Source organism: Rhinolophus ferrumequinum, chromosome 14, assembly GCF_004115265.2.
Source record: "Rhinolophus ferrumequinum isolate MPI-CBG mRhiFer1 chromosome 14, mRhiFer1_v1.p, whole genome shotgun sequence".
Classification (NCBI taxonomy): Eukaryota; Metazoa; Chordata; class Mammalia; order Chiroptera; family Rhinolophidae; genus Rhinolophus; species Rhinolophus ferrumequinum.
The window spans coordinates 39726988-39752191 of record NC_046297.1 but is presented as its reverse complement, the minus strand read 5'-3'; the positions used below and the strand labels follow the sequence as shown (position 1 = coordinate 39752191).

At 40.5% G+C, this 25204-nt stretch overlaps 1 protein-coding gene across 1 annotated transcript in view; it reads right to left on the bottom strand.

Annotated features, from left to right (window-relative positions):
* The window catches only part of LAPTM4B (lysosomal protein transmembrane 4 beta), a 67441-nt gene extending 45603 nt beyond the window's left edge, over positions 1-21838 (bottom strand). The window contains exons 1-2 of the mRNA XM_033126405.1: positions 21534-21838; positions 130-241 (exon numbers count right to left, since the gene is read on the bottom strand). Coding sequence (XP_032982296.1) covers positions 130-241; positions 21534-21632 — 211 coding nt within the window. The 5' untranslated portion in view covers positions 21633-21838. The remainder of the gene's footprint in view (positions 1-129; positions 242-21533) is intronic.
* Positions 21839-25204: the final 3366 nt, after the last annotated feature.

The window sequence follows — 25204 nt, the reverse complement described above, 5'->3', positions numbered from 1 at the left end:
AAGAAAGTTAAATATGAGTTCAAATGGGCCTATCAATCAATATTTGTAATTTAATAGGAAGAACTGGCAGCCGGGTTCCCTGCCCTTGAAAATACCAAAATATCTACAATTGCTCTCTGATGTACTTACTGGCATCATCCATGAACTCAAAGTCAGCTCCTAGTTCAGAACTTGAAAAGTGATACTGATCTGGGTCAGCCAGGGCGCTCAATAGAATCAGCAGTACCACAGCATTGATGATCTGCAATAAGAAAGAAAAAACAATTAAGCAATATACCTAATATAAAGTCCTTATAAGAGAAAATTATACTGACCACTTGGAATTTAACTTCCACAGAGACTTAACTTGCAAAACTGAGCTCCACCTACCGGAGGGCAGGCAAACATTTCCAGGGCTGAAACACTGCCAGCCCCCTCAGATGCAACCAAGGGCCGGTGGATTGGTGCCCAGATGATGGCTGGATTTCACCTCACTGCCCCCTCAAGCCAGCACCCTAGAGCAGTGAACAACAGGCACAAACGTATGCAGCAGCCCTGACATCAGTGGGTGGAAAAGCACAAAACCTCTGGTTAGCCACATACTCTAATGAGCAAGCACAAGTTTCTGTAGGTGAGAAAACATTTTTCATAGGTTCAGAGCTTTGAGACCATCTAGGAAACTGTGTCAGAAAATGAATGCAAAGCTGCTTAATGGCAAAGCCAGCATCCTTACTCCTGCAGTGGCTCACGTGAGCCCCTTTCTATCCCAGGCCCACATTTCTGTCTTCTAGAAATTGCTGAATACATTTCCTTTGGGTACTTCAAACTCAGATAGTCTGAGCGGAAATCATCTTCCTTAATACTTCCCACTTGTGTTCCTCTTTTTCTGTTCTCTATCTTAAAAAATAGCATCACCACTAATAATCAAAAGTGGAAAACACTCATGCACTATGCTAAGTGCTTTATGCGGATGTTCTCTCTTAAGCCCTTCAATAGCCTAATGAAGTAGGTGCTAACTTACCCCATTTTATAGATGCGATAACTGAGGGCCAACGGTTAAGATCATTGCCCAAGATCAGGCAGCTAATAAACTGTGGAAATAAGATTTGAATCTAGAAATTTCAATTTCAAAACCTAATCTCTTAAAGTCTCCTGTCGTACTTGAAACCTGATTATCTTTGGGCTTTCCACCTTCCTTATGCCCTACATCCAATCAACTGCAAAATTCTGACCATTCTATTTCCTGTATTTCTATTTCTTTTATTCTTCCCAACTGCCCTCGCTGTATACTATGCACATGTACCAACTGTGATGGGCTGAGACTGGGTTGTTATTCCTCCTTTTTTCTGGGTTTAGAAATGTATGCTAGAACTCTATGTTTTACTCTTGTCAAAGTGGAAAGAAATGAAGAATCTTCAAAAATTGAGAAAATTCTTTTACTAACTAAAGGCATAGCCTACCATAAAAATCTTATTTGGAAATACCTATTTATAGAAGAGGTTCAAATAGTCAGGTTATTTGTTTTACAAAATATCCACTCGGGAATCCATTTTTAAATGGCAATGTTCAGTGGTTAGGATCGTTAAGATTTGGAATAACTTTTTCCTTCCTCTGTCTTCCAAATTTCCTACTATGGTCTGACTACTTTTTGGGGGAAAACACAAACATATATATATATATATATATATATGAAAAGAGCAATTTTCCAGACCATGCACCTATAACTAATTTAAATATACTGTAAGCATGTGGTTAAAAAATTTTTTGAGGTACAAGAGGGTATAAAGTAAAAAGTAAACTCCCTCCTATTCCTATCGACCAATCACCTTTCCCATAGTGGTTTTTAGAACTACACATTTCTTGTTGATCTCCAAAGATCAAAAAAACTCACGGTACATTTTAAAGAGTGTATAATTAGCAAAATTCAAGTTAAAGAAAACTTTTCAGAAGATACCTAAGGCTTAACAGAAGGTACAAACTAGTCCCACAACTGGCACATGACGTTTGGCAAAGATGTTCTTAGATAAACTGTAGAGTTTTCTTGGCATTTCATTCCCTCTATTCTCTTACCTTTGGCAAAGGCAGTCCAAAGATTATGGACTAAAATAAGATTAGATGAAATAACCTCAGAAGATGTTTTGAAAAAGTGAAGTGCCATACAAAGCCAATGTACTTGTTAATGTAATGGAGACGGTTTTAAGGTTGAAAAGAAAAAAAATTTGGGATTCGCGGGTGTGCTTTCATGAAGGGTTGAGTAGGGAGGGTAAGAGAAGGAAAGGTGAGGTGATGCAGTGTATCTGGTTACAGAAACATGGCCCAGATTTAGGGAATCCACAGGGCTAAGTTGTGGAGTTTGGACTGTATTCTAAGTGTAACCAGACGCCAGTGGAGAATAACAAGGAAGGGAAGAATGTGATCCTATTGGCGTTCAAATGAGTAAATTACGCAAATCACCTAGAAAGGTAAGTGGCATACAATAGCCATTCAAATTAGTTCCCTTATCTCTTCACACCTGAACAAGAACCATATAAAAGCCTTTGGCTGGCATCAGAAAATTACCTGGTTTCCAGATCTTCTAAGCCAGTGTTATGGGGCTACTTTTCTGTCCTTTCAGTTTCAATGGACCTGTCACCTCTTAATCAGTTCATTATTATCCCCTTGCCTGGCTTACTTATCATACATAATACAGGAACTTGTTGCCTACAAAAGATCAGGTATTTGCTAAGTGCTTAGGAAGAATTCCCCAGGACTCAGAATATAAGGTTAAATAAGTCATGAACCCAAATAACACAAAGCATAAAGCAGTATGCACAACAAGAGTTCAAAGAAAGAACAATGATGGTCAGAAAAAGACATTATCAGAGAAAGACATTACGGAAGCCACGGGGTCTCTGGGAGGTGCAACGAAGATGGTAGCATTTGGACAGAGACTGGAAAGATGAGGTTTTTTAGAACCTCAGCGGCATAAAAAAGAACAAGTCCAAGGATGACTAAGGCCACTGAGACAGGGGCCGGTACTGAAAATAGCAAGTAGTTCAATTTGGTTGAAACATAATATACGGAGGAAAATGTTAGGAAATGAAATTAGAAATGCAGACTGGGGCCAGATAGTGGAAGGTCCTCAAAACCACAACAGTAATTTGGGGCTTTATTCAAATAGTTAATAAAGATGCCTAAAAGGTTTTTGAGGTGGGAATCAGAGCTATGTCATTAGGAAATTCAAGCTGAAAGAGGCCGGGAGGCTAAAATGGAGGCAAGAAACCAGTCTGGAGACTATTGCAATAGTCTGGCTGAGACCTAATTAGGGTTTTATTCACTCATCTCTAATTCTCATGCCAACCCTGTAAGACTGGATCTTACTTGTGAGTTTGAGAGGTTAAGTGACTTTATCTTAGGTCCTATGGGTTGAAGAGCCCTGGTTTGAACCCCAAGGCCTTTTCACAAGGAGGAAGAATTATTAGAGACTAGATAAAGGGAAGCAAACAAGACTCTGAGATTTGAAGCCTTATCATTATCAGAAATACGGAGGATCACTTGAAGGACTATGAAAAGTACTTGTAGAATTTCCAAATAATCATGTTTTTATCTTGTCCATCTGGCCTCTAATCCTTTCTTTGTATTCAATCCGTGATACTCAAGCCTGACCTCTGTTTTTCTGTTTGCCTACTCAAGTTTGAGAGCCCTGTGTATCTAGGCTTGTGCGCATTCCTGCTCTCTCCTGCTCAGTCTCTGAACATGTCACATCATTCCTGACAACAGAGTTCTGACTACTGGTTTGTGGTGTTCGTCACTCCAGAGTGGATCCTGGTTCCTATACTTAGCTGTGCCCTAGATGCTTAATAACTATCATCTAATCCTATACCTCTAGCCCTATGTACCTACTATCTGTGCTCACAAGCCACAGACCACAGTCCTGGGGCCAAGTCCCCTTCCAGGTGCCCTTGTTCTTTGTGAGATAGTCCAGAGAAAAGAATATATGTAGAACTAAGATGTAATGATAAGGTCATTACACATCACAAATGTCTCGCCATTCTGCTTCTAATCACAGAGTAAATGTTTCGTAATAGAAGGCATGTGCCGACACATACTTACTGTATTATTATGTAAAACCTGAATTGTTGGATGGTGTAGGGTAGATGTTGAGGAAAATTTGCCTTCATTGGTTGATGTGTGCTTTTGTCTGTTCCTGTATGTGAGGTGATTTCTGTGCTGTGATCAGGGGTTGAGTAAATTCCCTCTTTGGTCTCATTTTCCCGAGCAGGGAAGACATGAGATGAGGTCGCTTTTCTGTCTGTGCTGTGAGGTGATAGTTAGCTTAGGGTTAAAGGAATTCTTGATCAGGGGTTGAGAGAATTCCCTCTTTGTTCTGTCCGTTTCGCCCACATCAACAGATAAGGTGAAGAAGTAGCTAAGTTATATCAGGACGACGTGACAGGCACGCTGCCAGGCTTTGGAAGACCTTGGGCTGATTGAGGATCCCAAGCAAGAACAGTAGATATTGCTTATCCGGATGAATTGGCCCTTCAGCCGGATAAGTAATATATTTTCTTTTTTTTATCATTAACCGCAGGACCCTCCCAGAACTGCCTATTCCTTGACAGGGGAGGCAGGAACACAAAACTTGGCTCTGGGGTGCATCTAAAGAGATATGTAAGACAGATCTCAGGTGGATTCATATTGATTGACTGCTCTTTCAAGAGACTGCTGTTTTAGGACTGCTTTTCAGGATTGGATTGTTTCGGAGTAAGAGATCGGAACTTGCCTCAATGGACAGTAGAGACTTTTTTTGTTGGTGAACTGTCATCATTCTAGCATCTTTGGGAACTTGTATGCAGCTTGAAGCTTAGTGTCAGAAGACTTCCCAACTTACAACTACAACAACAACAGCAACATTCTTCAGATTGTTAACACCTTAAAAACTTACATACAGCTTGCAGCTTATAGCATCAGAAGATGCCTTGACTTCTAACAACAACAAAGACCACAACAGCAGCATTCTTCGGAACTAGCAAGCAGCGGTGTGGGAGACGCCTGAGTTTCTCTCAGCTACAGACCTGGCAAGGTTTTGATTTATGACTTTTCCAGTACTGTTCTCCCCCAGTTTGGTGAGCTTTTGACATCTACTGTAATAGTTACTATCCTACAGAGCTTATTACTGCTTTTGGATACTCCTTACTGATGTTATTTGTATATTTAGCCAAGCGATTTTTGATGAATAGTAAACATATGTTGGGATCTCTTAAACTTATATGTATGTGTACTCCTTTGACGTGACATTGTTATCATATATAGTTTAGTCTTAACCACCTTTACTTTCTGACACTAACATATTCTATCAAATTGCCTTTGTCTTTTGCTATTGCATGTTACTAAATTAATTCGATATTAAATAAATAAATTCATTAACCCCATTCTAGCGTGTGTCCCTCCTCCTTTTCCCAGCTCGTCATTACAGATGGGAATTTGGCACACCGTAGATGATGTAAATTCAGTGGGGTGACAGGGTGATCCATGAGGACCTAGGTCTGTGCAAAGCGGTGGGGTGGGGTGGAACTAGCCATGGCAACAACTAAACACGGTCAAATGGAAAAGGTCAAATACAAGTCAAAGCCCCCAAAACATTGGATAAGAAGTACTTCCCGAAAGAGAGAAAATGGAAATCACCCAATCATCTATTCTGACCGAGAATTAAATGTGACCACAAATGAGAACCAAGAAGATGGTGAAACTTGCCAGGAGAAGATTATGTAATAACCACAACTAATCTAAATGAAAAGAAAGAGAGGGCATGTTTATTTTCTCATTCAGTTAATGCTCACTTGCATTTGGACTTTCTTTGTCCATTTTGGTGGGTTGTGTACAAACTGTTGCTATTCTATTTACAAAGTGTTCCTTTGCTGTCACATATTTTTTCCTTGTTCTTGACAATGATTACTTCCATATGTAAATAAATTCAATTTCCATCCAATTATTTAAGTGATGTTGAGGTCCTTGTATTTTCTTCTGAGATCCAAGTGCTCTTCATCCTTAAGTCAGATATCAGATCCTAAATGAACAGTGAGACTTGCAGCTTAAATCTAAACAACTAAAAATGTAAAATGTAATTATCAGCTCACTTTTTAAAAGCCTCAATAAAAGAAACTTAAGAACACTCAAGTCCATTGAGACAGTAATGACACAATAAACAGAAATTGGCACAGAAAGATGTGTCCAAAAATGATTGTTGCAGACTTACCTATAATGAAAACTTGAAACAAAAGTAGAATGGCTAAATAATATTACAACCAAATAACAGAATCCTAAGTAAGCATTAAAAATCACATTCAGAAAATATTAATGGCAAGAAAACATTCACAGTATAATGTTAAGTGAAAACTGCAGTCTAAAAATGTTACATGATTCTAATTTTATTATGTATATTTGTAATATGGTCACATGATAAATAACAGACTAAAAAACTAAAACATACAATGTTATAAACCAGGTGGTAGGTGTGCAGATGACTTATAGCTTTAATTATCTTTATATCTTTTTGTATTTTCAGAGTGTCTATCATGAGTATAACTGAACTTAAAGTCAGGAAAAATTATTTAAAGCTTCAAAAATATTTGTAATATAAAATGTTACAGATTATTATTAAGCTTGATTTAAAAGAAAGAATTAGTAGTAAGATGACCGATAACAAACAAATATGACTGGGCCTTCAAGTCAAAACTTGGAAACAGGTTTACCAGGAGAAATGTCAGAGTAGAATGGAGTAATAGTAATTAAGAGATCTGCCACTTCCAATAATGCTGAACTAGGTAATACAAACCAATCTTTTCGTTGAGGACAATGAGAAAATCTGGACAAAATATAAACAAATGTCTGTGAGAAGGCATTAGAGAGATAACAAGGAAGTGAAGAAATACTGGGCCACCATCCAGTACAAGGCAGAAATAGCCCTGGGGACATTTGTTCATTTCAGAAAAGATGGATGAGAGCTAAGAGCTTGAGCAGCATCACTGATAGTCTTGCTAGGACAGGGTGTGAAAGCCTGGAGTACAGAGCTTGCTTGGCAGTAGTAGTAGAGGGCAGAATTCCTCAGGACTTTGCCATTAAGAACCTAAAGGGATAAAGTGAACCATAGGAGTAAGGTGAACCAGAAGTAAATAAGCCTTTATAGGGACACAGGCCAGCTTTGCCTCATCTGAATCCTGTGACTGGATTATGGGGATCCTGTAAGAAGCTGTTATAATCCTTAATGGAGAAAAATATCATCCTATGCCTCAAATTATTTCTTCAGTTTTTCAAATACAATGTCCATAACACAAGAAACAGAAGACGGGCACTAAGAACAAGAACCAACAGAAACAACAGACAATACAAACAAACCACAGGTGCTCTAGATATTGAAGTTAATGGGCACACCCTTTAAAGTGACTATGCTTCCGATATTCCAGGAGATAAGAAAAAACAGAATAAAAATTCAGGGAACTAGAATCTCTCTCTCTCTCTCTCTCTCTCTCTCTCTCTCTCTCTCTCTCTCTCACACACACACACACACACACACACACACAGGACATGACAGATTTGAAAAGAATAAACAGAAACTCTAGAATGAAAAAATAGGCAAATCAAGAATTTGATGGGCTCACCCTATGAGACATAACTGCAAGAAAATTAATGAGTTGGATAAGAAAGAAGAAAATATTCAGACATCTGGCTTTAATGATAACAAAGGAAGCAAGAAGATAATGGAGTTACAGCTCCAAAATGCTGGGGAGGAAATACATGCCTACAATTTTATATCAAGTAAAAAAAAAAATCCTTTAAGGATGAAAATGAAACAAAACTACTTTCAGACAAAACTGAGGGAATCTGTCACTAGTAGTTCAGCAGTAAAGAAAGCATTAAAGGGTGTTCCTTGGGCAAAAGAAAATGATATCAGATGGAAAGCTGAAGAACAAGAAAAATAATAATTATGTTGGCAACTGAATATTTATAATATATACTAGTAACAATAATGACTTATGAGTGCATTTATAAATAGAACAAAAACACACAACAATAGCATAAAATCAAGAATGGATCACTGGAATTGAACTGATCTTAGTTCCTTGCATTGTCCAGGAAGAGAATGAAAGTACCAATTAATGTAAGATGTTAAAAAGTCAAGAATGTATGTTGTAATCTGTAGGGTAACCTTTAACAGAACAGTCAGACTTGGGTGGTAGATACATGGATGTTTGCTTAGTAATAACTGAGCTGTTCATATATTTTGTGCAGTTTCTGTCTGTGTGCAATATTCACAGTAAAAATGGTTAAAAATAAAAATATACATTATAATCTCATATGCTGTTCTCAGCTACTTGGTTAATTTTTTATTTAGAAATTTTTTTTCTAAAACCAATTAATGGCAGATGTGCCTTTCACTTAGGTCCAACTTCAATGGGCAAATCAAAATGAAACGAAAGTTTGAACTTTTTACATGAAATTTCTTTAAATAAAATTTTAGAATTCTGATCCACATGTGCTTTCTTATTCAAATAAGCCCCTGTCTACATCATCCTGCTGTGATAATGAAATAAATCTGATACTTGCTATTTCAAGTCAAACAATTATGGTAAATATGTTGAAAAATTAGATTTATCATAAAATTCTATTTGCCTAAGAAATTGACTAAATTAGTTCACGTACTGTGTGCTCAACACTCTGCTTGAAACTGGTTATACAAAGATGAATAAGACATGTTCCCTGCCCCGAAGGATTAGTAGTCCAGTGGGGTAAACACACATCAACAGTCAGGTAAGATACAAAATAAATTTTATAATATTTTTAATTCAATTATTCAAAAAGCATCTATTAGGCAACAAATATATGCCCATCACTATGCTAGCATCACATATATATTATGGCAAACCCCTCAAGGTAGCCTACTGTCTAGTGTGGAAGACAGTCAATTAAATGTGATGTTCTTTCAAAGTGAAAAGGATTCTGCTATACTAGAGACTTGGAGAAAAGGGGGTGGCAGTTGATAGGTGTTGCAACAAAATGACTGTATTAACACCAGAAAGGAACAGACTTTTGGAAATCTTGAGAAACAAAGATTACAGCACAAATAATTTTAGGGTATCAGACTAAGTGACTAAGAATTAATTATTAAGACAAAGTCCAAGGAAACAAAAGCATAAAAACGAGGCTCTCTTGCTAGTCTTTTGAGTTAGATTATAATTACATCCGACATTTTACACTGTGTAAGCTAGAAATCAAAGGGCAGTCTCCAAGTTACATACTGTGAGATAAAAAGTTTAAACAGTAAAATGGAAGTTATACCTCATTTCTTTCCCCTCCCCTTTTCTTCTGCCTCCCCCCATCACTCTGGTTCAAGCCTTTGTTTCTCAGTCTAGTTGTGTAGGACAAGCTCCCTGGCCGATGCTGGTGTTAGGAGCCTTGTGCTCCTCACCCCCCAGGCAGCCGGTCTCCAGTCATCGGTCGGCTGTTCACAGCAGCTCAGGGCAACTTTCACCGACTGCCAGCCACTCACGCTGGCTGCCGGCCACTCTCGCTGGCCACCACTCATGGCAGCACACAACAGCCTGTGGCAGCTCACGGCAGCCCAGCTCCAGGGAGAGCTGTTGCTCACAATCTTAGCTGTAGAGGGCGCAGCTCACTGGCCCACGTGGGAATCGAACCAGCAACCTGGGTGTTAGGAGCATCGCGTTCCAACCACCTGAGCCACTGGCAATTCAATGAAGTCTTTCTGACAGACCTTGCAGCCCACAGCGCCATCCCTTTAGCATGTCTTCCTCATGGGTGATAATGTAAATTAAGAAGCCACTACACATATTATTTTATATTATTGAAGCAGTTTTGACTCCTCTATTATACCATTTTACAGGTGACTCTCAGCCTTCAGAGAAAACCTAATCAAGAGCATATGGTTTTCAGCTGAGATACAATCATTGTTCCTTTGATTCTAAATACTGTGCATGCTCCTTCCAGTAACCCAGGTCCCTCCCAGGAAGTCACTTTACATTCACAAGCCCTGGCCAACTCTGCCAACCAGTCCCCTGGCAGCAGTCTCAGAATTCTTTTTAAGGGAGTGTTCCAGACAGCCACTCTCAATGCGACAGGAGGTTGGCAAGCAAAATGAAACAGATTTACCACCTCAGCAGCAGCAATCCTAGTATCTCTGAACGGGCTTGGCTGGATCCTGAACTTCATTCTCAGGCTGAGACATCATTATATACTCTTAGAATTCAGGGTCCTGATGATAAATGAGAAAGATGTCTGGACAGTGGACAGGAGGCAAAGGATGGTCCCCTAACAGAGACCAGAAAGAGGAATGTTGTCCAAATGGCCTTTGGGAAATGTGGGAGTGGGGATGGACATGAATAAGAAGAATAAGTATGTCTTAAAAAAACCATACTGGATCTCTGGATGTGAAGAGATAGGCCTAGCCCAGAACCTAATTTAGGATGGACTACTGAGACCTAAACTCTGTTCATAAAAAATGTATCAAGTACTAGAGGATTAGAAGCCTGGCATCTGAAAAAGAGAAAACAGAACATCTGGAAAAGAGAAAATATAAAGTGCAAAATAGCTAAATTAATTTTTTAGTGCAGCAAACATGGTGCTCTTTGTGTTCTAATATGCTCTAGTCATTAGGTTTATTAGTCCCTATTTGTAACCATCCTATTCCAACAACTTGGGACTATCGTCAATATAGTTTGAAAAACTGAAGTGATTGTATTACTACTTCCTGTTTAGCTGTAATATATAATTTATTACTGTAGCTGTTCACCAGAAGTGAAACTCATAAAACAGAATGTCTTTACTAATGAAAGTGAAGATAGTACAGATACGCATATAACCATTAGAATATAAACTTTGCATTCCATTCAAGTTTTGTTATATTGTACTTTAGAGTCAAAATTTTCTAACAGAATAGCAGTACATTCAATACACCCCAAAACAAAAACAAATTTAGAAATTAAAGACAAAAAAATTTACACTTCTAAAATTGAAAGTTTGCAATTCTAAAATAAAATCTATTAAAGTATAACTTGATAATTAATTCCTTAGTTAACTGTCAAATTAAAATCAAATGCAATGATATATTATTATAATCCAACCATCTCTTAGACACAAAAATGTTTTGTAATCATAATGCTGAATTGTTGAATAACGCTTTCGCTTTTCCATTCAAAAATATATGCCATAAGTAGTCATTACTATGAATCTCGATAATGGAATTTCTTTTTTTTTTTTTTAAAGATTTTTTTTGGGAAAGGGGAACAGGACTTTTATTGGGGAATAGGGTGTACTTCCAGGACTTTTTTCCAAGTCAAGTTGTTGTCCTTTCAGTCTTAGTTGTGGAGGGCGCAGCTCAGCTCCAGGTCCAGTTGCCATTGCTAGTTGCAGGGGCCGCAGCCCACCAACCCTTGTGGGAGTCAAACCGGCAACCTTGTGGATGAGAGGACGCTCCAACCAACTGAGCCATCCAGGAGCTCAGCAGCAGCTCAGCTCAAGGTGTCGTGTTCAATCTTAGTTGCAGGGGATGCTACCCACCATCCCTTGCAGGACTCAAGGAATTGAACTGGCAACCTTGTGGTTGAGAGCCCACTGGCCCATGTAGGAATCGAACATGCAGACTTCAGAGTTTGGAGCATGGAGCTCTAACTGCCTGAGCCACCAGGCCACCCTGGTAATGGAACATTCTTGAAGGTGATGTCAACATCTAATATTGTTACTATCATTTAAAAGAAAAAAGTATCAGATTACTTCAAAAGTAGATGGCCTCTGCAGATCATTTGTAGTAGCTATTGTCAAAGTAAATTAATGAAAAGATTATCTAGTAAATTACTGTTACTAATGTAAATACACAAATATCTTTAATATTCTATTCTTGTTTATATACTTTAGAATAAATATTAAGAAGATTAGTATTTGAGAAACTCCCATTTAATTTCTAAACTGCTAATGGGGGAAAAAAACAGGCAAAAAAATATTTTCAGGTAAAAATATCAAAGACCCCTCCACAACTAGATTGAAAAAAAAAAATCAAAAGAAGTCCCCTATTGTAATTTACTGACTTAATTTTTAAAACATTTGCACAAAAGCTCTATGGCATGTCTCTGTTTTTAATTTTAAGTTTGTTCCTTATAACTATACTTTGGCTCTTATCACCAAGCCATCAGTTAGTTATTCCATTCAGTATCTTTTGAATAAAAACTAACAGTCAAAGTTTTAACTATATAGGCAAGATCCTAAGGAGTTCAGCCTCAGAAATGTATGAGTTCACTAAACCACTGCTACTAAAAATGTGGTCTGCAGACCAGCAACGTCAGTCATCACCCAGACTTTATTACTGATGTACAACCGCAAGAGCCACCCCAGATCTAATGAATCAGAAAAAAATATCAGTAAGAATGAAAACTGACCTCTCAGTAGCAAAGTATAAAAGACAGCAGAATGAGAGCTTCAATATAAGAGACAATAACTATCAACCTAGGACTATATATCCAGCAAAAGTATCTTTCAAGAATGAGGGCCAAGTAAAGATATTTGCAAAGAATAGCTATCAGAATCTGCCACCAACACATATTCACTAAAGGATATTTAAAAAGGCATACTATAGACAGAAGGGTAGTGATCCTAGACAGCAGGTCAGAGGTAGAAAAGAAAATGATGGGTTGTGCACTTTCCACATTTTCAGTCTTAACATATCTATTTTTTAAATAAAAATTATATTGATTGCAAAAAAAAGAACAATGAACAAAGAGATGTAAATATGTGGGTAATACTAAATAAACATTGATTATATAGATTAATGTCTTGGGGAACTTTAAAAAGACACTAAAACACATGAAATGACTGGAGTTAAAGAACCTTTATTGTTCAAAAGGAAGGCAAGATACTATTAACTCTAAACTTTTTGATAAGTATATGTATCAAAGTTTCTTGTATGGACCACTAAAACAATAGAAATAAAGAGAGTATAACTTCCAAAATAGCAGATAGGGGAAAATTGTAAGAAAAAATTCAGTCGATATGAAAGACGGCAACAAAGGAGAGAAAAACAGAAACGATGACTGAAGTAAGTTCTAATATATTAGTAATTACTGTTAATGTAAGTGGATTAATTTCTGCAGATAAGGACAAAGATTGTCAGGCTCACAAACACTGCCACCTCCATCCCCAAATTCTCCTATATGTCTTGTCAGTGCCACACATTCTTCTTTGTAGTATTCATCAATTATGTTCTAATATTTATTTGCAAGATTACATTAATATGTGTTAACCACTGATTAATATTTATTTCCTCTACTAGACTAGAGATTCCATGTTGGCAAGGACTGAGTCTATTTTGAATTACCATTGTATCACCAGTACCTAGCACAGTTCTTAAAAAACAGGAAGTTCTCAAAACCTTGTTAAAGGAGACATTACGGAAGGAGGGAGGGAAGAAGGGAAGAAAATGGATAAGCATCAATGTACCTTCTAGGCTCAAATTTTCTATGATTATTTTCTTTTGAGATGGGAAGTCCTTATCTAGAAGCAGTTACAGTTTTCTGATCCATAAGCTAGCTGCATTTCATGTCTTATACAGGTAACTATGTGTTTTCATACTAAAATGGCCATTCATGTAATCTTCATTTTATCTTTTAAAAAATTCTGAACAGTTAAAAACTCCATTCATGGAGCATACCTTAGGAAAAATGCATTCACATTTGAAAACTACTTAGTTTCACCCATAGTCATAACTATTTCTATAACTTGTTTAAACTGTTTTGTGATACCTTTTAATAATTATTTATTTTTAGAATTATTAACTCCAATTTAGAGAGGACAACTGTACTGAGAACTAACAAGTATTGTTTTGCAGACTGAAATGAAAGCCACCTGTAGTTAGTACGGGTTGCTCACTGGGCACAGGATCTTAGAAAGAAGGCTGCCCTTAGGTGGCTTGCCAGACTAGTATAGGCCCTCCCAATCTATTCTCCCCTTTCACAGTAATAGGTTTATCTGGTTACATAAATGGCTAGCTACAGATAATATATCCCAGTGCCCCTTGCAGCTAGGTTATATGTCTTATTTTTGGCTACTGGGATATAAGTAAAAGCCATGTGTAAAATTTCCATCTCACATCCTTAAAAAAATAAAGTTGCTTGTCCTCTAGGTGCCCCTTCTCCCTTCTAGTAGGCCAGAACACAAACATGGTGCTGGTGGATTCTCTCCAACCATGCAGGTGAGGATAAAGGAGGCAGCCCCTTTAGTAGCACTGAAGGAATCCTACTACTAATGCTTCAGGAGTAGTTTATTTTTCTCATGTTAGCAATCCAGCAGGGTTGGCAGGCTTGCTATGCGAGGCTACTCAGAGGCCACCCAAAGCTGGTGGAGCTGCTCTGCCACTGCACATTTAGGATGGCATAACAAGCCTGCCAACCCTGCTGGACTGCTAACGTGAGAAAAATAAACTTTCTTACGTATGCATTTGTTACAGTACCTTTATCTATACCATAACAAACACAGAGGATAAAGTAAATATTAACACAAAAGAAAATATATCAAAGACTCCTACTTTAATCCTACTTTAAAAAGGAAGAGAAAAAAGACTCCTAGACCAGCAATTCTAGATCAAGGGTGGGATAATCAAAACTGAGACTTCAGCAAAGGACTATTCAAGAACCAAACCCTTCTCTTTAAGTATACTGGAAGACACACAGTCACCACCTGGAGACTTGATCTTTTTAGTCCTGAATGTTACCTCTTCTGCGAAGTTGGACTTATCAGGCTATCTTCATGAATAGGTATTAAGTACTCAAATCATTCCACAATCATAATTTAGTGTCCTCTAAAGGAAAGAAATACGAGAAGCCTAAGTATAGGAGTATTCAACTCAATGACGATTGTATTTCCCCATTGAATATTAATAAATTGGTATTCTGGTTTTATGTGTCAGTCTACTATGAGTTGAGTTGGTATGAATCAGCCATTCAACTTTAAGGCATTGATAAGATCTTATCTCTGGTCCAGGAAGATTGAGGGCTCACTAAAAAAGGGCCTAATTCTGATGCACCCCCATCTGGCCTTCCATCAGTGACCACGTAAGTGCTTCTTTTTTTCCAACCTATGCCTCCATTTTTGCAACCCTTAAGCCTTCTACTGTTAGTCAATACAAATGTCAGTACCTACTATGTGCTACATATTACCATATTACCACGTATTCACCATCTCTGCACATGGAACCACAAGCCATTTAATTTTAGCAGCTCAAGGTTAATAAAAGAAAGAAGCTCAAGCTTATTTTTACTAATAATTTGATATTGTACTTCCTCAAACATTTTTCGGCCCTCACAAATTTCCCTGAGAAATTTTTCCTTGGAAGCTGCAACTGCAAAGAGGCAATTCTAAACCTTTTAAAGTTTTTTAAGAGTAACTGAAGTGTTATCTTTGCTTAATTTTTATTTTGCTTCAAGTAAAATGTGTTAACCAGTTTATCGCTCTTTAAGAGTTCTTATCAAAGCCCCAGAAGTCCTACTAAAAGCCAATGGGACTGAGAAGAGGAGAAATTATGCTGCTAGGGCTCATACATTATTTCTACCAGTATCCCTTTATGAACACTAAAAACATGTATTTGCCCAAAGGGGGTGGGATGGGAAGAGAAAACTGTGGCCTCTTCCTTCCTGGAGAAGATTCAAAGTAATCTGACAAAACAAATACATTACCCATGTAGTTAAACATAACACACATCACAGTGCAAAACTCATGGTAACAACTTTAATACTTGATTCTTTGTTAGTTAAGTTACCTACACAGTATATTAAAAGTGGGTCTCGAAAATATTGATATTAACAAAACAGCTTTTTAAAAAAAAACAAAAACTTTTTATTTATTTAAGCGTGTTTTTCCAGGACCCATCAGCTCCAAGTCAAGTAGTTGTTTCAACCTAGTTGTGTAGGGCGCTGCTCACAGAGGCCCATGTGGGGATCGAAACGGCAACCTTGTTAAGTGCACCGTACTCTAACCAACTGAGCTAACCAGCCGCCCCTGCAAAACAGCTTTAATGGCAATCTTGAATTTATTTCTTGGCCAGCCCATCTTTAAAATGTTCTGATGGGGGCCGGCCCAGTGGCTCAGGCGGTTGGAACTCCGTGCTCCTAACTCCAAAGGCTGCTGGTTCAATTCCCACATGGGCCAGTGGGGTCTCAACCACAAAGTTGCTGGTTCAACTTCTCGGAGTCCCGCAAGGGATGGTGGGCAGCGCCCCCTGCAACTAAGATTGAACACGGCACCTTGAGCTGAGCTGCCTCCTGGATGGCTCAGTTGGTTGGAGCGCGTCCTCTCAACCACAAGGTTGCCGGTTGGACTCCCACAAGGGCTGGTGGGCTGCGGACCCTGCAAATAGCAACGACAACTGAGCTGCGCCCTCCACAACTAAGACTGAAAGGACAACTTGAAGCTGAACGGCACCCTCCACAACTAAGAGTGAAAGGACAACAACTTGACCTGAAAAAAGTCCTGGAAGTACACACTGTTGCCCAATAAAGTCCTGTACCCATTCCCCAATAAAAAAAATAAAAATGTGTTACTCTTAAAAAAAAAAAAATGAGCATAACACCACCTACTGTGCCTGACCCTAGGGTTGCTTTGAGGTCTAAATAAGAACAAATGTGAAAGCTCACTAAAAATTATCAATCATTCTACAAATACAAGATGTCGGTTTTACTACCTAGTATTACTCCCCAGACAAAAATCAATAGTTATTGCATCAGAACTACCCAGGATACAAAGAGACCCTGTAAGGCTTGGGTACACAAGCAAGCTGTGACTTTCAAAGTGAACTAGTGGATTATTTGGAAGGCCAGGTCATAAAGCCAATGAGACCAGCTACTCTGAGCTCTTTCATCCTTTATAATCTGATATATGGCCAACTATCCTATGAATAGTATTTGGCACAAAGAGTCATTCAGTATATATTTGCTGAATGACTAAGTTCCCAAAATACACTTGGATGATGATAAAAAGGATAATATGCACAAAAGATGATCCATCTCTGGTGTCAATTACAGATGCTTTCCACTACCAGTATCATTTTTTAAAACACACTAAGAACACCCCCCACTCCCTGTAGAACAATGAAAGAAATTACAAGGGAAAAAGCATGCTTGAGTGTGCCAAGAAAAACTCAGGTCCTGATGGTAAAATATATTCCAGAAGAAATGAGGGCTATAGCCTAAGCATTTTTCATTTTCCTCCAAACATTCTTTCCTCCTCCTCCCAATAAGACTGTGACTCCCTGGGGATATTACTCAGCCTTCGGCTCTCAAGCTGGCGTTTTAAGTAAAGTTAATCCCTCTCTGTATATATCCCTTCTAATCTACAGTTCAAGGGCAGGAGAATATTCCAGACCTAAATTTATCCGTATATTCCAATCACATAACCCTGGCCTCTGGTTCAGGGATGCAGAGACAACTTAAGTTTGTCAAATCAGAATGAATCTCCAGACTTAGGGTTTAAGTACTGACTGGCAAATATGGCAGTCATTTGTATCCAAAAGAAGGATAACCTGAAAGGGAAGGAGATGGGAGAGAGGAAAGACTTGTGGCCCAGCTCCCTGTGTTAACTGTTTAAGCCAATTTAAGTTGGCTTGAAACACACAGGTCATGTAATACACAGATCTTCCTGGGATAGAGAGCCAAAGTTTTTAGGAGTAGGATAACAAGTTCATATTTGTGTTTGAGAAAAATACCTCTGAGAACTGGATGGATAATAGACTATGGAAAAAAGGGATTATTGATGGCAAGGCCAGAAGCAAAAAGACCAGTTATGAGACTATTGTAACAGCCAAATTAGTACTAATGAGACCCTAAATGAGGGAAATGGTAGCAAGAATAAGAATGGGACAGAATAAGGAAGTAATCAGGAGGTAGAGCAAAAATCAATAGGACATGGAGATTAAATAAAGGAAGAGATTACGGTGGCAAGAGGAACAGAAGCATCTACAAGTAGCTGGAGAGTCTAGATAGGTGGTAAAAGAGACTAGAGTATGGGCAAATTTGGAGAGGGAGTTAATGGGCTCAGGTTTAGAATAGTAAGTTTTATTGAAGAAAAAGAAGAAACCTCAGACGACTACATAGCAATCAGTCTGCTTCAAGTATATCTTTCATATCATGATCCCTCTAGAAACCAGGACAAGTCAGTCTTCATTCTCTGTGAAGATGAATAAGCATCTTTCTTGTCTTTCTAAAAATGTTTGTGGATATTATGGGTTATGTAATCATTCAACTTTTTTTTAGGTTAAGTGATTAAACTGCCTTTTAATACAAACATAATAAAAAAATTAATGCGAGATGGATCTCAGATGTAAGTATTATATAAAAGCTAAAGCGATAAAGCTTCTGAAGAAACTGTAAGAGAATGTCTTTACAACTGTAGGCAGAGATGTCTTAAAACACAGTATGAACCATAAGAGAAAAAAACGACAAATTAAACTTCATCAAAATTTAAAACTCCCTTTCATCAAAATATACCCCTGGAGTAGAGTGTTCCAGGGCATGACTGCTGCTTGAAGCCTCAAGCTAGGTCCAGCTAGATCCGGGCCAGACAGAGATTGCTTCCCATAAACCCCTCAGAGACTGACTGACAGACCCCTCCCTTATGCCCCAGCAGTGCTGGTTCCTACTAGAACAGGTCCTTGCTCTGCCCCGCGAAAGCATGTAAGGCATTTTCCCCATATCTGGGGTGAGTCATGCCCCGGTACCCCCATCCATCCAGCCTTGTCCTATATACTCCTTTAGTGCCTGCCATGCCTCTCGTTTGTTAAGTTCCCTTAATAAACTCTTGGTATAATTGATGGAAGTTGTCAGCCTCTTTCTTTGGTCTCCTGGCCCCAGGAAATTTTCCCAACACATCTCTAAGACAATGTTGGCTAGCAGGTAACCCTGCCTTGCTCTGATTTTAATCAGGATAACTATAGTATTTCACCTATTTTTTAATCTGAATTTGGAAGATTATTGGATTTGATAAAATACATCTTCAGCAGTGCCATGATCACATACCTTTTCTGTTGTGTCTGCTCACTCACGGGCCGTGAAAGAATTCAGGAGTGAGATAGAAATATAGATTTATTAAAGAAAGTGGAGGGTCGGCTGGGCAGAGTCTGCTGGAAACTACTGGGTCTCAAGTCATTGGTTTCAAGTTTTCTGTTTTCCTGTAGTTGGGGGAGGGGGAAGGTGTGGTAAAGCTGGTTATCAAGACCTTTGCATATGTTATGTAGATTTAAATTGGAGCCAGGAGAGTGGATCCCAAACAGATGCAAAACCTCTTCCAAGTCACAGGGCTAGCACTGGGCCTAAGGAAATAGAAACACTGAAACTGCATAGTAAATGTGTAGGAAGCAGAATCAGTAAGAGGCAAAGAAAAGAAAACTTTCAAAAAGTCCCAAGCTAGGGTGGCCGGTTAACTCAGATGGTTAGAGCACAGCGCTCATTAACACCAAGGTCGACGGTTTGATTCCCACATGGGCCAGTGAGCTGTGCCTCCATGACTAGATTGAAAACGACTACACTTGGAGCTGATGGATCCTGGAAAAACACACTGTTCCCCAATAGAAAAAAAAAAAAAAGAAAATCAAAGTTTTGGATAACCAAATTATATTTAAAGGAATGAGGGAAAGTCACTGTTTAAAAAAAAGTCTAAACTGTTTTATGAAATGAAAAAGACTTTTTAATAAAGATTATCAGTACGAAAGCCAGGTTTCCATTAATTAGATTTACCTAAAGTGGCATTCTTACATCTGCTAGAAACTTTTCCAATATCTTTCAAAAGCCCATATATTTCCAAACGCTAAAACATGCACCCAGTAACTACTTTCCACAAAGAGCAGTCTCCAACAGTAAACAAAGCATGCAGAGCACTCTCCTTTTATCACACCAATACTGTCTGGTTGGCTTACAGCCAACAATGAGGCTCAAGTAGATTTATTTTTCCTGTAGATCACGCAGTGCATTTTCCTAATGCAGTGCCCTAGATTTTACAAATTACATTCACTGATGTACTTGCAAGTCTGCAGATTTGAACACTTCCAAGACATAAGATATTTGTATAAAATAGTCTGTCTTGATCATTAATAAAAGCACTAATATTTTGAAGCCATCTACTATCCTTTTGCTATACAGTAATTTTAAATTTCTATAAAGAGATTTCCTGGTTTTTAAGCAAAGTTAGGGTTGAGCCAAGACGCTGATGTTCTGTCTGCATTCACACTGCAGAAGAACCCACACATAACAAAGATCTTGAAAGCTTTCAAGGCCAAAAATTTCTATTTTGTGTCCTGTGATAGGCACTGAAAAGGAAACTTGAAACTATGAATAGCACAGCAAACACCAAATACCTGGGGGGGAAATGTTTTTCTTAAAATGGCACATGACACAATTACATATAATGTCCATATTATATAAAAAGTTTGACTATGAACTAACAAAAAAAACTGATGATTAAGAATTTACTCTCACTAAAAAGTTCTATAGGCCATCTTATTACTATTTTTAAGGTATTTCCTCATGATACAGTTATATGCACTGAAAAGTGGCTTGGGTGTAACCCTCTATCATGATAACACAAAACCTGAAATGCGAGGGAATCCGATTCAATGCTGGTGCAGTTTAGGGGTACCACAGTCAATCTGGAGCAGGCACAGGACACCACCAGGTTTCCTCACTGCCCCTGATAATCATTGCTCCCCATACCAATACGATTTTAAAAGTTCTAACCTAAAAGAAAAATCAGATTTGCCTGCGGTGTCTGCTTGAAAGGTACAGGGACCACCTGTCAATGGGCAGTGGGTGTAAAATGGCTTCCCCTAGCCGACCAAAAAGCAGTAAATCACAAGCAAATCCCTTCTTGGAGTAACGGCTTTACAACAAACGTGTACCATTCACAGAGTGTGACAAGAACCCCCAACCATTTCAACTCGGGATCCGAACATGAATGAGCACGAATGCACAGCAAATCCGAGGCTAGATGCGAGCAGAGAGAACGGGCACACCGGGTCTGCAACCCTGACCGCAGGGTTAACTAAACATGCCCAGTCACCCCACCACACTGTTGGGACCCGTCAAAACATAAAGCCCACCGGGTGTTAAGAAGAAAGAAAGGGAAACACGTGCTCCGCAGATAAGATCAGAGTTCTCTGGCCACCAAGAGCACTTTCACCGGAAACCGCGGGGTTCCGAGGCGGTCGCAGCCGGCCCTGTGCTCACGGCTTTCCAGAGCGCCCCGGCCCACCCGCACCCCTGAAATGCCCCCAACTCCGGGCCCTGACCCGACCCTCGCCACAGGTTGGCAGACCCGGGGCGATCGCGGGCACGCCTGCCCAGAGAATTAAGTTTCTAATAATGTAACTTTAGGAGGATTAGCGCCGGCGTCACCCAACCCAAGGCCGAACCAGGAGCCAACTTGGGGTGATGAAAAGATAAGCGGGGGCGCAGGCCGGGGTCCCGGGATCCTGTCGCCCCCTCGCTGGTAGATGCCGCCCCTGGCGCGTCGCCGCAGCCCAACGCGCTCACCAGGTTCCAGACGCCGAGCAGGATGGTGCCGGTTCGGACATGGCAGCACAGGCAACAGCTGTTGGAGTAGAACCGCGTCCAGGGCGCGACCATCTTCATCGCTCCGGCCGCGGGCGCTGTGGCGCGAGCGCGCGCCCAACTTTGCAGAAACCTCGGCCGTGTCACTCCCGGCCGCTCGGCTCAGGCCCGGCTCGTGCCCGCTCGCCTGCTCGCCCAAGCTCCGCTCCTCTCCGGAGAGCTCCGAGAAGCTGCGGCCGGACCCTTAGCTCCGAAGGCTGCGCGAGAAGGAGGAGCTGGAGGGGGCGGGGCACGTGACCCGCGCCCCGGCCGGTGATGTCACCGCGGACTCCAGGCAGCTGCGGGCGCCGCCAGCCCAGTGTTAAATTAATAAATCATCTTGCGCCACCGGCGGGGCCCAGAGTCGGCCACCGTGGAGTTCCGGGCCTTCCCTGTCTCATTTGGTCATTCGTGTAACGCTATCACGGGGCTATGGTTCTTTTACAGTCTAGTTGTAGTGATTTTCTCCCCTTCCACTTTTATCTTGCAAATAATCTGTTGGTGCAGTGCTATCACTGTTGGCATCTTACACACTGGAGGAGGGAAAACTGCAGGGTGTGATTCCGGTCAACTGCAGTACTTTGAAGCGCTGTTGAGTCCGCCAAGAGCAATTTGTCTCTTGTTCCTAGCTCAATTACTGTGGTAGCAATCTCTTCCCAGAAAATAGGATGTGTGTCAAGGACATCCTCACTGTAACGTTTTTAATCAGGACTGCAGCTCTAAAGAAACAGTCATCAAGCCAATTACTCCCATAAGGTCTCTGCAAGACACAACCTAGAAGGCTGCCGGTGGGCTCAGTTGGTTAGAGCGCCAGCTCTCAATAAGGTTGCAGGTTCAATTCCCGCATGGCATAGTGGGCTGCGCCCCCCTGCAACTAAAGATTGAAAACGGTGACTGGACTTGCAGCTGAGCTGTGCCCTCTACAACTAGACTGAAAGAACAACAACGGATGGGCCCTGGAAAAACACACTGTTCCCCAATATTCCCCAATAAAAAAATTAAAAAAAATAAACTGTCGTTTAAAAAAAAAAAAGACACAACATAGAGCTTTAAGAGATACTGAAAGATAATTTGGGGTTATTCTCTCCCAAGTGATGTTTTGCTTGGAAGCACCCTTGTCTTAGGTTAACCTCTGAGGAATAGAGTGAAGAAATGAAAAATGGAGTAACTATAGTCAAGCTGCTAAATTACTCCGATCAAGTAGGTTGAGGTAGGAGGAAATAATTCTATTCTTGTTTTAACTAGCCTGGGAACTTAAACCTTTGAACTTCCCAGTCCTGTCTCAATGCCTGATATATATATAAAACCTCCAGATAACCCTCTGATTATCCCCCTGAAAAACTAAGAAAAGAATGTTCAGGTATCCAGACCACCTGATATGTATCCAGACCACCTGACATCCATTATCCAGACCACCAGTCATCTAGAGGATTACCATCTCCCACGAATCCAGAGGCTAAGAATGCAGAACTGATTCTTCTCAAGAATGTACTTTTTATTATAAGGACCCTCAGCTTTTCTTTCTTCTTTGGAACACTCTGGGTATTGAATAGTTGTGTTTCTGGTTTGCAAACGCTAAGACCCTTGAATAAATCTTTATTATTTGTTTCTAGCAAAGCCTCCAGACTCTTGAGTTCATTGGACACCTTGAATCAATTGTTTAAGCCAAGCATCTCAGACAAGTTAGATTACTAGCACGTGTCAAAGTTTCACTTCAGGCTTCGAGCAAGAGAAAAACTGGTTGGATTTAAATTTCGTAAGGACAGGCTACATAGGAAGGAAGAGGAATGTTAGATAAGGCTGTTTAAGTGCAGGGCTGGTTGGTTTTACAAGGTTGTAAAGCTGTCACATTCTTACTGCGTAACTTAAACCTGGATCCACAGAGACCCAAGAATCATCCTCAGAGATATCATGTGTGGGCCCTTAATCAGAAATAATAAAATCATTGTGGGAGTTACTCAGAAAGACCAAACAAGAAAGCTCAGTTTTTGTTTTGTTTTCTCACTACAAAGTTCCTTCACATTAGAGATAGTTTTCTCTCTGGAATCTTCCATTTAACATTTAATTACATTTAATTATTAAAAGTGGCCCACAGCCACTTTTAACCAGTTATAGGACACCCATTAGTGCTCTGAGAAGGAATGGAAATTGAGAATTGGGATGGGGAGTGCTAAAGTTCCGGCCAGTTCCCATAGTTACCTCCCTCTTCACCCCATCAGATTTTCAGATTCATTAGGCAAATGACTCATTGATTCAGGAAATTTGTATTTCAGAGAGCGTACTATTCAAGATCCAAATTTGCAGAAAGATGCTAAATTTCTTTTGATAAGAGGAAAGACATAGGGTAGAGGAAATCTGGCTGGAGAAAGGAGGTAGGAAGAGAGTGTTGTGCGGGAGACTCTGCTCTCTGCGCCATTTGTCGTGCGGGGCGGCCTGCAGGGCCTCTAGTCCCACTCCCCACATAAGAACGCAGGATATGGCTAGGCCAAAAAGGAACACCCACGGAGCCATAGATAGGGGTCATACCACTATAGTCTCACCTGAGGCTGGAGTCACACGACCTGCAACCTGCTGTCCGCTTTTCTGCCTGCCAACCAACTGATTGACCAACCAACGCAGCCGCGGCAATTACATCAGTGGCTAATTGGCTAACTGGTTACAGCTGACGGTCAATTAGCCACAGCTGACGGCCATCTACTACCTGAGCCAGCACCTTTCACATGAGGCCGAGAGCCTGGAAACTGCTCTCTGGGACTCTGTCCCTACACTCCACCCATACAGGGTCTCGCCTCATAATCTACGCGATAAGCGTCTTCCATGAGGGTCCCTGTGCGAGTTTCAATATGTAACAGAACAGGAGACCCCATAAAAGGCCATAGTGAGAGCACATAGGTTCCCTGCAAAATCATCCTGATATCGGGACCTCCGTATACTACAGTCACTTGCGGTGGCCACTCAGCCACCACTCCTGGCGTCACTTGCAAATCATGAGTCAAACCGGCCTCCCATGGGGCTATTTGGCCCAACCACTGACAGTGGGGACTTTTGACATGCCAGGGTCAACTCCATTGCTGCCGTTCCCCTGCTTTCAATCATGTGGGTGCTGGCAGCAAAATGTTTCCATTTCTGCCGTAGCCTGGATTTAACAGAGTGTCACTTGTGGTAACTTGTAATTGAATGGGAGTGGCCGTTCGATGTAGCAGAGCTTCTACTGGTGCGGGCCCTCCCTTCCATGGTCTCTCATTCAGGATTCTCAGGACGTCCCATAAACGCGAGGCCCAGTCACGCATCGTGGGAGGGTGTTTTGACAGCCGGAGGCCTTGCTTCAAAAGGCCGTTGTAGCGTTCAATCATGCCAGCTGCTTGTGGGTTATACGGGGTATGAAACAACCATTGCACGTCCATCCTGGCAGCCCAGCGCTGCACTTCCTGCCCCGTAAAATGGGTACCCCTGTCACTTTCAATGATTTGGGGGCTCCCATAGAGGGCGCACAGCTGTGTAAGAGCGACCACTGTATGCCACTGATCCTCAGCCTGACACGGCCAAGCAAACATCAACCCCGTAGCAGCGTCCACTGCTGTGAACGCATACATAGCATTGCGGGCCTTACGCAG